Source organism: Phacochoerus africanus, chromosome X, assembly GCF_016906955.1.
Source record: "Phacochoerus africanus isolate WHEZ1 chromosome X, ROS_Pafr_v1, whole genome shotgun sequence".
Classification (NCBI taxonomy): Eukaryota; Metazoa; Chordata; class Mammalia; order Artiodactyla; family Suidae; genus Phacochoerus; species Phacochoerus africanus.
This window is the reverse complement of record NC_062560.1, coordinates 88,153,767-88,166,822: the sequence shown is the minus strand read 5'-3', so window position 1 is coordinate 88,166,822 and position 13,056 is coordinate 88,153,767. Positions and strand designations below refer to the sequence as shown.

Below are 13,056 nucleotides of genomic sequence, written 5' to 3'. Positions count from 1 at the left end.
TACTCCTTATTCACTCAAACTAGATGATAAAATGGTTTCATAAACATGCTTGTTCATCCTGTTATCTCAGTCCCATGCTCCCTCTAACTGTAACACAGTAAGAGAAATTTTTCTTGCAATTATTCGCTCAACCACAAGAGTTATTGGTAATCTGATGCTTTCTGCCTGCATCTTTCCAACTTTGTAAGCCTGACAGCCACTCTTTCTATCCAATGCTTTTCTTTCTAGAGTTAAACAGACTATTTGGCAAATTTGGTTAAATAGAATTGTTTTCCAAGACTACTGCGAAGCAGGTGTCAGAAGCTCAAATGACTATTTTGGATTATGAAGTTATCTTTGTGATGCCCCTTCCTGACCCTCACTCTACCCTGTATTTTAACAGACCAGTTTATCTCTTAACATCTGCTAGATTTTTCAGTCTGTGACTTCATGTCTGTGTTGGATGTGAGACTCTTTTTCAAACCCACACTCCTGTTAGCTTCCCAATAGAAAAGTTTACATTAGGTTTTTTCCTGTCATTTGCTACCTAACAAAGCCACTAGTGTTGCTCAGGAACCCAATATAGTCTTTGTTAGTTTATATAGATGGGATTAAAAAATATGAGACCATTGTAATCTAAACCATGACTAGATGTTAAATAATCGTTTCCCACATTTATTTGTGATTATGATATCATGGTTATGTTTTAAAAGCATCATTATCTTTTAGAGATATATACTGTATCAGCTACCTATGTTTTGTTTCTTTGTGGGGTGTTTTTGCAGGGTTTTTTTTTTTTTTTGGCTGTCCCCATGGCTTTGGAAGCTCCCAGGCCAGGGATTGAATCCCAGCCACAGCTGCGACCTATACCACAGCTGCAGCAACACCGGATCCTTAACCCACTGTGCCTCAGCAGAAACCTGACCTGCTGCAGAGACAACCCTAGACCTTTAACCCACTGCGTCTTAGCAGGAACTCCTGCTACCTGCTGTTGTGTAACAAATTACCCCAAAACTTAGCAATTTAAAACCACACACATTTATTATCCCAGAAATTCTGTGAATCAGAAGTCTGAGTGTTCCTTGTCTGTTTTCTGCCTCGGGGTCTTTTACAAATTTGCAATCGATAAGTTAGCCAGGGCCAGGGTCTTATTTGACAGCTTGAGTAGGGAAGGATCTGCTTCCAAACTCATTTATGTTTTTTGTCAGGATTCACTTCCTTGAGGGCTATAAGACTGAGGGTTTTAGTTCCTCACTGCCTGTTGGCTGTAAGACACTCTCAGTTCTTTGCCATATGGGCCTCTCCAACATGGCAGTTTCTTTCATAAAAGCCAGCAAGGAGGCACAGGATGAAGACAGAGTCTCCTAGAAAGACAGAAGTCATAATCTTCTGTAACACAATCACAGAAGTGACATCACACCACTTTTTGTTGTGTTCTATTGATTAGAAGTGAGTTTTAGTTATTTTGCCTGCATTCAGGAAGAGACAACTAAACCAGGATATGAATACTGTATCCATGAGTAATTTGAAATCTACATATCTTTCTGTCAATGAGAATTTTCAAAGTGACTCTATTGCATTTATAAGCTCACTGAAGTGTTCTTTGGATCTGGATCTATTATTGGCTTTTACTTCTTTATTTTTTAATGTTTATTAGAGTATAATTGATTTACAGTATTTTATCAATTTCTACTGTACAGCATAGTGACCCAGTCATATATATATGTGTGTGAGTATGTGTGTGTGTGTGTGTGTGTGTGTGTACTTTTTCTCATACTGTCTTCCATCATGTTCTACCCCAATAAATTGGATATAGTTCCCTGTGCTGTATGGTAGGACCTCATCCATATTCCTTTAAAAAGTATAGTTGAGTACAAAGAAAAGTCACCCACTATCCCACAAGAGCTAACCACTGTTAACTTTTTACCATACATACTTTCAATTGTAATTTTTATGTAGTCAATTTAAAAGTCTTTTACATTTTCTAATCTTTTGCATTTTAATGCTTCTCTCCACTGATTTCAGTTATCTTTATGTTCTCCTGATTATTACAGTCCCTATTTAAGAATTGAGATCATAATCTATGCATATATACCGGTAGGTTTTTAGACATTAATGTACAACAGAATCACCAGGAAAGTTGGCTAAAAAATGAAAGTTCTGGCGCGCCATTCAGATTTCAGTGGGACCTTTTCAAGGAAGTTCTCAGGGTAATTCTCAGGTATCAGGTGACTGATCAGCATACATTTAGAAATACTAGGACATTATTAAATGAATACAGTGTTCCTTTAGGAATTGCAAGTAATCTCATCTAGAGAATTGAAATTACATATCCAAGGTTATTTTATTTAGGGACTGAACTGAGACGAGAACTCAAAAGCCCCTGACTCAATCGTTATTAATTGTATTTTGTAAAGTGCCTACCTTTTGTGAGGCAGGAAATTGCAGTCCTGAGGATGAGGATACGGGACTGGTGAGATCTATCTTTGGAGACTCTGCTAAATATTTGAAGGGAAAACCTGACCAGAGGTGGGGGGGGGTCTTGCTTAATAAGTAGAGGTGGGGGCAAAAATAGGTAAACACAGCTCACACACTCCTGACCCTATTTCACAATCATGTGAAGCAAATATAGCCCCTAATTTATAAAGAATTCCTGGGTTTATTCATCTGGCTAAAAGATCCAAATTTTGTGACCAAATATTAAGTGACCCTCTGCTCTCATAAAGCCATTAAAAATAGTTTGCATGTTTTCTCAACCTGCAGAAATTATAAAAGAAAAGAAATGAGTCCCTGTATTAATCCTCTGGTACTTTTAATTTTAGCATTTTTCTCTTCGTGTATTAGATATATATTAGAGATAAAAAGAATACATACAGAGATTGCTTTTTAAAACTGCTTTATTAACTTCACAATATATAATAAGCATCTTGCCATGCAATAGGTAAAATTCTGCTAACAAAATCTTACAGACTGGGTCAAAAACACATTTAACTAGAAGTTGATAGTATGAGGTCCACCAGAAATGACAGACATCAAAAAGTTTACAACAAAGGTACATCATGAATATTTAAGTTTAGGAAGTAGGTGTGTCTCCTTATTAACTTCAGGGAAAACATCAGGATTTAAGGCATAAGGCAAAACTCATCGTGATGGTCATGGTGAGGGGGGTCAGTGCTAACTGCCCGAAGACTATGACTCAACTGCTTTTCCCTCAGCTTTTCCATCAGCAGCCTCACCTCCTCCCCAATCCTTTCCATATTCTCTTCTCTCATCCTTGCCTGTGGCTCTTCAAGCCTCTGAGTCATGTCCCATCTATACTGCAGGATAGGCTGCCTCACACGGAACCGCCTACGATTTCCTCTAGGTACGCAATTATCACCAGCTTCCACAGGGAGGGCCAAAGGCTCTCCTTTAACACCTTGCTCCTTTTCACCCTTTTTTTCATTTCCCTCGTTGGCATTTTCCATGCTGAAATTTTTTAGCACTTGTTCCTCTTTGGACGCCATTGCTCCTAGGAGACAGGAGATAAGAGAAAGGACTGCTTTTTTGGTGGACAGATCAGCACCGAGGACAGAGGCCTTGCTAGTCATCTTTTAGAGGTCTGGATGTCAAGTGCTATTTTTTAAATTTCATTTCCCTCCTGAAAGGCTTTGCGCGCCCTCTAGGGGGCCCCAAATTCGAGCCCTCCCCCCCCTTCCCTCTCACTTTTTTCCCCTCCCTCCTCCCAAGCCCACCATTTTCCCTACAGATCCATCCTCCAGGCCTCTTCAGACACCAAAATGGAGGACGGGGTGGGGGGGCGGGAGTAGGGAGGGGGTATGACTGGGCTCTGCACCCTCAGCCTCACTGCCCCCTGCACCCACCTGGGCCTATCCTTGCTGTCTCCTCCTCCTGATTCTCGGTGCAAGCGCGTCGCAGCAACACTTGACAGACTCGCGGACCTGCAGAAGGCTGGGATAGAGGAACAAAGTACTGCTGACAAGCGCTGGGCGCCGACGTACCGCTCCCCTCCTCCCCGGCTGCCCCCGCCCTCAGCCACCCTCCTCCCCCCCCACCCCTGGTTCACCTGCAGGAACTGGGGATGATTTTCCATCGCTCTTAGCTGCTCTGCTGCCCTCCCAGAAACCCTGTGGCCCCTGCACCCCAACCCCAGGAGGGCCTCTATTTCTGTTCTCAAGAAAGCAAGGGTGTGGAGAGAGCTGGCCGGGACTCGCCACGCTGATCCCCCGCGCGGGTCTCTGGAGTCGGCGGTCCGCTGTTGCCCACCGTCAGCAAGCGGGCCCCGGGGCTCTTACCTGCTCGGCTTTCCCCGGGCCCGATGCCAGCCCGCCGTGCGCAGGGCAGCGGGGAGCTGGTACCCAGACAGGAGTGACGACTGCTCCGAAGGCTGCGTCGCTCTGCAGCTCCCGGTCACGTGACGGCCCAGCGTCACCGCCGAACCAGCCCTCCCTCACTAACCCCCCCCCCCCACCAAACCCGGGCTGGCGGGGAGTTCAACAGGACCCTCCCCTCCACCTCCGCAGGCATGATCTCCCCCACCACCCAGCTGTGCTCGAGGCCCCGTCATTCATTTCTCTCCTGTCCAATCTGAGGGCCCACAGGTGGCATCACAGCCCTGCGGTTGGAGTTTGCCCTTCTCTTGTTACCAGGGAGGGTCTGCATCTTCCTTCCCACCACTCCAGGGCCTTGTCAATCACTGGCCTTTTCTGCTCTTTTCTACTGTTCTCCCTAGCTGTATATTTGCTTCCTAGTAATTTCTCTCTTTTTGCAGTTTAAAAATCAGTATGCTTCAAAAAACTGAAAATTAAGAATTTTCATTTTTAAAAGACATGTTTCAAGTTGGGGAAGGAAAAAAACCCTGTCATTGTTTATGTTCTCTTCCACCACGCAGAAAAAAATATTTTCTCTGGGCTCCACACAACTTCATTTTTAGAACATTCTAGCTTGTTTCAAATTTTTGTGGAATGAAAAAAAAGGTGGGGAGAGCCTCCTGAACACAGTAGGTATTTTGAAAAGGATCTGTGAGGCGTTCCAATTGTGGCTTTGCCGGTTAAGAATCCGACTAGGATCCATGAGGATGTGTGTTCTGTCCCTGGCCTAACTCGGTGGTTTAAGGATGCAGCCAAGCTGCCCTCTAGGTTGCAGATGCTGCTTGGATACAGTGTTGCCATGGCGGTAGGGTAGGTGGAGAGCTGCAATTCCCATTTGACCCCCAGCCTGGGAACTTCCACATGTGGTAGATGCGGCACTAAAAAGAAAAAAGAAAAGAAAAAAAAGAAAGAAAATGGTCAGTGAAGTAAATCTTCAGGAATAAGTCTGATTGTCTAATCTGGGACATTTTATGTAAATAATCTACATTTTTTTCCCCTTCTGGGACAAATTTCAAGTTTTCTTAATAAACATTTATATTTTATTCTATTCTAATAAAGTTCATTAAATAAAACATTTGCTTGGCAACTGAAGTCGTCTGCTGAAATTTAACCACTATTATTAAAGATGGTTTTGAAGATCTAAGCAAAGGGACGACCTGTGATGCTGAGGTAGGTTGAGGGATGCAGAGATAGTCATATCACCCCTGCCTTGTCAAGAGGGGGAAGGGGGCTGGTCTTCCTGCTACCACATTCCAGATCCTCTCATTTCCTACTCAGTCTCCTGACTGCTGCTTACTTCAAAAATATAGATGGACAGGGAGTTCCCGTTGTGGCTTAGTAGGTTATGAAACTGAGTAGTATCCATGATGATGCGGGTTTCCTCCCTGGCCTCACTCAATGGGTTAAGGGTCTGGCTTTGCCATGAGCTGTGGGTCTCAGACTTGGCTTGGATCTGGTGTGCATTGGCTATGGTGTAGGCCAGCAGCTGTAGCTCCAATTCGAACCCTAGCCTGGGAACCTCCATATGCTGTGGGTTCAGCCTTAAAGAGAAAAAAATAGATAGATAGATAGATAGATAGATGAGACAGATGGACAGATGACCAAGGTCTTGACCTGAATAAATTCCATTGATTCCTTTCCTTGATTTCTTCCCCAAATTCCTACCTAGTGACTTACCTCCCAGATGGATAAGGAATTTGTTCTCCTACTAGAAACTGGATGGGGCTCCTCTAAACCTCTGTGGTGGGGGATTCCAAGAACTGTAGAGAAGTAATTGAGTAATTGCAAAGAAGTAATTCAGAGCCTTCCAAGTCTGCCTGCTCTCTCTTTTACTTTTTTTTCCCACCTTATCCATGTTGAACCCTCCTTTGGACTTTCTTGCCATCTCTCAGCTGGCTTTGAAAGTGCAGAGAGCTGGGATCCTCACCCTAAACTCCTCACCTCCACCCTTGCTGCAGGGTCACTATCTGCCAGTACATATCCACTCTCACTTATGCCAGTGTCCAAGGAACATTCTCTGCTGACAACTTTCGATTTAGGTATTCAAACACAGAAGTCTGTGGAACACCTTAAATGTTATACGGAATTATCTGTATGAGGGTGGTAGTGGTAATATATTCATTTTTTTGTTAATATATTCACCTTTTTTTGATAGAGAGGCTATCATCCCTGGCAGATTCTCAAAAGAAGGTATGATTCTTTGCCCCTCAAAAAGTTAAAATTCTCTCTATATGCTGTCTCACTGACTGCAGTCATTTATTCTCACCTTAGACCTGCTTTTTTCCCTTTGTTTTCAGCCTTAGCATCCACCCAATGGCCAACCCAGAATTTGGCCATCATCCTTGAATCTTTCTTTACGGTCTCTCATATTCAGTTAATAACCAAATCTGGCTAAGACTCCATGTATGTGTTTTAAAAATACTATCATGAGAGTTCCCGTCATAGCGCAGCAGAAACAAATCCAACTGGGAACCATGAGGTTGTGGGTTTGATCCCTGACCTCGCTCAGTAGGTTAAGGATCCGGCATTGCTGTGAGCTGTGGTGTAGGTTGCAGACATGGCTCAGATGTGGCATCATTGTGGCTGTGGCATAGGCTGGCAACTGTAGCTCTGATTAGACCCCTAGCCTGGGAGCCTCCATATGCCATGGGAGTGGCCCTAAAAAGAAAAAAAAATACCATGAATCTGTAATCCACATACCATAAGATTTGCCCATTTAAAATATACAATTCAACGATTTTTATTATTGTCACTGGTATGTACAACCATTACCATGTCAATTGTAGCACATTTTCATCACCTCAAAAATGAACTTGTACTCTTTAACTATCACTCTCCTATCCTCCCATCTTCTCCAGGCCAAAACAACTGAACATGCTTTCTATCTCTATATATTTCTTCATACTTGACTTTTCATATAAGTGAAACCATGTAATATGTATTCCTTGAGGGCCGGCTCCTTCATTTAGCACGTTTTCAAAGTTCATGGCAACAATATGATTAATCATTTGAGGAACTGCCAAATTGTTTTCCAAGGTGGTTAACCATTTCACATTCCTACCAACACTATGTTAGAATTCTGAATTTGCTACATCCTCACCATTTGTCATTATCTGAAATTTTGATTCCACTCACATTAGTGGGCATGAATTGTCGACTGATAAAAAGTTCACAATGTGAGTGCTGTGAGTTCAATTTTACTTGGGGACTTACTAAGGATTGTGGCCCAGGAGAGAGCCTCTCAGATAGCTTTGAGGAACTGCTCTGAAGAGGTAGTGGGGGAGTGAAGAGGTAGTGATTTTGGAGAAGAGGGTACATGCAACCAAGCACACATCTCAGTAAAAGTTGCCTCTAGTCATAGGAAGATTGCTGCTATGTCTCCATTAATGATTTAAGTTCTTTTCTAGATATGAGAAGATGCAAGAAATTGGGTTCATAAAAATTTTCTCCTGAAAATACTTAATTATCTGAAGGCCTGTTTTGCCAGTTTTCCCAGAGCACAGAATGCTGCATTCCTGATCTCTGCCCTGAACTCCTTTTGGGACATGTTAAAGGTCAATGACTGCAGAGGCTAAGTGACTTCATTCTTATAGAAAGAGATGGAGAGTGACTTTTTTGTTGTTGTTGTTAGTGCTGCCTACCTCGCCTCCACGGTCTTGACCACGGTTTAGGAGACATTTCATGACCATTTTGTCCCACAGAGCTAGGAGTATTCATTGTTAGTCAAGCCAGGATTTCATTGATAGTCCACTCACTGTGCTATTACTAGACTAGGCCCTATTAACAGTAGCTAAAATCTCTAGACCGCCTGTCTTACTAGTCTTCTATGGTCCAGGAAATGACTCCCTCTCATTGATTCTTCTCATATCTAGAGTTATACTATTACAGTCATTGACCTTATAAAATGATATATTTGGTCAACCATTTCAAGTCATCTAGTCATCATTTTATCAGAGGCATAGTCACACATTTGGTAATGCAAGAAAAACTATCTTGTAAAATAGGCAGAATATAAGTAATATAGCTAGAAGCATTAACAAAGTCATAAGTAAGAATTTAAGCCAATAATTTTTACTAGGTGCATCCCAGTATATTCCCAGAATATCTGACTTAGTGATCCTTATCTTTAAGGGAAATGATATATTGGGATTGTTCATAAGCCATGTAGCTCAATTTCCTAGTGTTAGGCTGATTATCTTTAGTATGGTTTAATTTTTTCCAACACAAGGAAGGCCATTGAACTTAAATGACTGTGGTCTGGTGTTAACCATATAAATCAATCCCATAACATGGAGGTTATATTTTTTGACTGAAATTTATGGTCATGGTCAGAGCAAGTATGGTTGATTGCTAAATGAGGGGACTCCATCTAGTGATATCAACAAATAGTAGCCTGAACAGAACTGTAACATTTTTCTTCTAGAATAAATTTCATAAGAGCCATCCAATTAGCGCCTTGGAGAAGAGAAATCCACTGAGGTGACCTAGAAGTACTGGATATAGGTAATTGAACATAAACCCAACAATTTGATTGATTTTGGAAACTTGTATATGATTGAGCCCAAGAAAGAAATACATTTGGTTCATAAGCAAAAGCATGAGCAATTATCAAAGCAATTGGTATACAGACCTGGTCCAACATCTTGGGTCAGGTATCTACTCCAGAAGTCATCTTCTCATTCTGATCATTAGTTTCTCCTTTGCTTCAGCATTGTTTTAAGGTGAATTTGAGAGGTCAATAGCCCTCTCTATAGACAAGTCCAGTGCAGAGGCCCTTTCTGAGTGGGAACTATAAATCCAAGAGTTAATCCCCTTCAATTTCACTGACACGAACTATTTAAGAGTATCTGATAAGGGTCCTTCCATCTGGGTTGGAGAGATGTGCATAACCCCCTAGTTGTTCATAACCCCCTACTTGCAGGTTATGGGGCATACGATCTTCATCCAAAAATAGTTTACTGTGATAAACTTCAGAAACAAGTTTAGACTATATCCATTGACAGATGAATGGATAAAGATGTGGTATATATATATGAATATATTCAGCTATAAATAGAATGAAATAATGCCATGTGCAGCAACATGGATGGACCAAGAGATTATCATACTAAGTGATGTAAGCCAGACAGAGAAAGGCAAATATCATAATATTACTTATATGTGGAATCTAAAATATGATACAAGTGAACTTATTTATAAAACAGAAACAGACTCACAGACATAGAAAACGAACATAGTTACCAACAGGGAAAGGGGGGGGGAGATAAATTAGGAGTTTGGGATTAACATATACACACTAGTATATAAAATAGGTAAATAACGAGGACCTACTGTATAGCACAGGGAACTATATTCAATATCTTGTAATCAATGATAATGGAAAAGAATTTGAAAATTAATATATATATAACTGAATCACTTTGCTCTACACCTTAAACACTGTAGAGCAGTATTCAACTACACTTCAATAAAAGATTTATAAACAAAAAAGAAACAAGCTTAGAATGTCCTTTTAATAATTCAATTAAACTTTACAATAATGTAACATAGTAATGAGGAGCCATTCAGGAAGTGAGTATAGATGATCAAACAAGATTAGAATTTAATATCTGCAAAGGTATATTGCTGAAACATAAGTAAATTTTTCTCTCTAAAGTTAACCTCATTTCCAAAAAATATAGACAAATTAAGATGAACTTGTTTGCAAAGTAAGTCTGGTTTTAATAAACCTGGCCTGATTACTTACATAAGTATAACTGATCATACAGGCGCTTTAAAAATTGTCTTGCCATCATATTCTGCCTTCAGTATTTGTAGATTTGGGTGAATTCCTCTCTTATCAAGATTCCCAAAGTAACTTGACATTCTTCCACCTGTGAGGAAGTGGCCTTCTTTATTTATCCGATAAGGCTTTTGTGAACCTGGACGTTTCCAATCTCTGGAGAGATCAGGTGGAGAGAAAAGATAAAATTTTTAAATTCTGCTTACAAAAGTATAATTTATCAAAGTGCTCTGAGTCATAATTAGCTTGAGAGGAATTATTTCTTAATAGCAGGAAAACACAGATTAAAAGCCACTAACATTTTGGAGAGAAACTATAAAAATTATAACCATACTCACCAGTTCACTCAGTCTTATGTAAATAATCCTTGATCTCTTAAAAGTTTTATGAAACCATCAGAGTTTCCATTAGAATTCTTTAATTACTTATCCAGTTCAGCAGTATGATCTGAAAGTTATCAGAAATTTGTACTTGTCAAAAAGTCTTGAAGAAGAAGCATTTTTGCAAATGCATCAAAGTAAAACAATAACTGTATGAATGACAAAACAGTTAAGAAGGCATGGTTATAGAACTGATTACAATGTAATTGACAAAGAAACTTGGTTACTGTTGTGACATACAACATCTAAAAATAATAACTGCATTATGACTAGTAATATTTTACCAGGACATATTCAATTTTTAGAAATTCATATAATTTCTAGAATATCTATAATAACATTTACTCATACTATACAACATAGGAAATTTTATTACTCATTTGACAATGCTTAATTGAACATAACAAATAAATATAATTAGTTTAATATCTCTCTTTGGGATGTCCCAGGGGCCCTTTGAAACATCTCAAAGTTAGCTGGAGGTCCAAGAAACTTCACCATCATTTGATTTGGGATGTTTGTAAGAAAATATCAAAAAGACTATAAAACACCTAGTCAAACAGAATCATATGTCACTGTGAAACAATACTTAATTCACAAGCAAGGGGATAATAAAATATTTCAAAGGTGAATACAGAAAGTTGTAACAAATTACCAGTTAAATGTAAAAAAGCTTTACAATCTGTTATCAAAAGCAGATCAATATTTTAAGAAAACTTTGTCCTCTTAACAGAGAAACAAAATTCAGGTTTGCACCACTGTAGCTTTAATATTAGAACTCAAATTTATTCTAGTGTTAGTTCTGACCACACATAAAATATCATTCTAAATATTTTTTTGTTTCCCAGGAAATTTCTATATCCATGTTAATTTGTCCATTATTTTCTTTCCTATTTAGAAATATTTTGGAGTTCCCATCGTGGCGCAGCGGTTAATGAATCCGACTAGGAACCATGAGGTTGCGGGTTCGATCCCTGGCTTTGCTCAGTGGGTTAAGGATCCGGCGTTGCTGTGAGCTGTGGTGTAGGTTGCAGACGTGGCTCGGAACCCGCATTGCTGTGGCTCTGGCATAGGCTGGCAGCTACAGCTCCGATTCTACCCCTAGCCTGGGAACCTCCATATGCCGCGGGAGCAGCCCAAGAAATGCCAAAATATATATATATATATATATATATATATATATATATATATATATATATAAAGGCAAAATTACTTTCTTTCCCTTAACAAAATGCAATTTCATTCCTCATACCTTCTTTTCCTGAAAACATACATCCTACTTTCCTTGAAATCTTTCCCTTAATTGATGGTAGCTTTAACTACATATTTAAAATAGAATTCTCCACTCTTTAAAACCTTAATTTCTAGTAAAAACTAAGAAGTAAACAGTTATAAGTTGTCTTTTACATTAGTGTTCTGTACATTGGCAAACTCATGAATACCAATGATAATTTCCAAAAGCATATGCTTTCATATAGAAAATGTCTCAGCGTGACACTAAACATATTTATTAATAATCCTAAATATCTTTAGCTTCTCTGTAAAAGGAAGCCAATGTTCAGTTATTAATGTTTCTGTATCTTACTTATTGGGGAATGACCTAAATATTCAATAAACTTCCACCATTTAAGTTAACTTAGTAAAACTCTAAAGTTTCAAGTTAACCAAAATCTGGGGAGATTATTTTAAAGTAGATATTCTTTTTTTTTCTGTCTTTTGTCTTTTTAGGGCCACACCTGCGGCATATGGAGGTTTCCAGGCTAGGGGTTGAATTGAAGCTGTAACTGCCTGCCTATACCACAACTACAGCAACGTGGGATCCGAGCCACATCTGTGACCTACACCACAGCTCAGAGCAATGCCAGATCCTGAACCCACTGAGCGAGGCCAGGAATCAAACATGTGTCCTCATGGATGCTAGTTGCATTCGTTAACCACTGAGCCATGACAGGAACTCCTACAGTAGATATTCTTAAAACACAATTATTCCCAAAAAGTTTACCTAAAAGTTCTTATCTCATTTGCATTTAATTTACTAATAAAAATTTTATCATACCAAGTTATTTTTCTTGCTGACAAATTTGCTACGGGTACAAAAAATCTTATTTGACTTCTAGTATACCTACTTAGAATAGAAGTATACTTAATGTTGATGACTCCAAAGACATGTTGCTATTAAGTAACAAACTTAAACTAGCTTTAATACCAAATATTAATTTAATATTGAATTTTTCCCAGTTCATGTGAACCTGAAATTTATTTGAGTTGGTTTCTTTTATATTTCTGAGTGTTTATATAAGCACTTTGATTTACTTTAAGCCAATTTACTAGAACTCATCTACAAATTAATTTTGATAATACAACCAAAGGTAAAGACATATATTTATAATACACACATATACATATAGACAGAGACAACCAAAGATCTCACAGCTTTATTTTATTTTATTTTATTTTATTGTCTTTTTAGGGCTGCACCCAAGGCATAGGGAGGTTTCCAGCTAGGGGTCAAATAGGAGCTGTAGCCACTGGCCTATGCCACAGC

The 13,056-nt window shown here is 39.4% G+C and overlaps 2 protein-coding genes across 2 annotated transcripts in view; both read right to left on the bottom strand.

Moving 5' to 3' along the window:
• Positions 1–3,860, bottom strand: part of BEX4 (brain expressed X-linked 4) — an 80,767-nt gene extending 76,907 nt beyond the window's left edge. The window contains exon 1 of the mRNA XM_047764593.1: positions 3,843–3,860. The gene's annotated coding sequence lies outside the window, so the exon portion shown is untranslated. The remainder of the gene's footprint in view (positions 1–3,842) is intronic.
• Positions 2,859–4,410, bottom strand: LOC125118302 (protein BEX1-like). Its single transcript, XM_047764594.1, has 3 exons — positions 4,275–4,410; positions 3,843–3,930; positions 2,859–3,490 (listed from the first exon to the last, which is right to left on the bottom strand). Exon 3 carries the CDS (start codon positions 3,483–3,485, stop codon positions 3,102–3,104), a length of 384 nt encoding a protein of 127 aa, XP_047620550.1. The 5' UTR covers positions 3,486–3,490; positions 3,843–3,930; positions 4,275–4,410; the 3' UTR covers positions 2,859–3,101.
• Between the last annotated feature and the right edge of the window lie 8,646 nt (positions 4,411–13,056).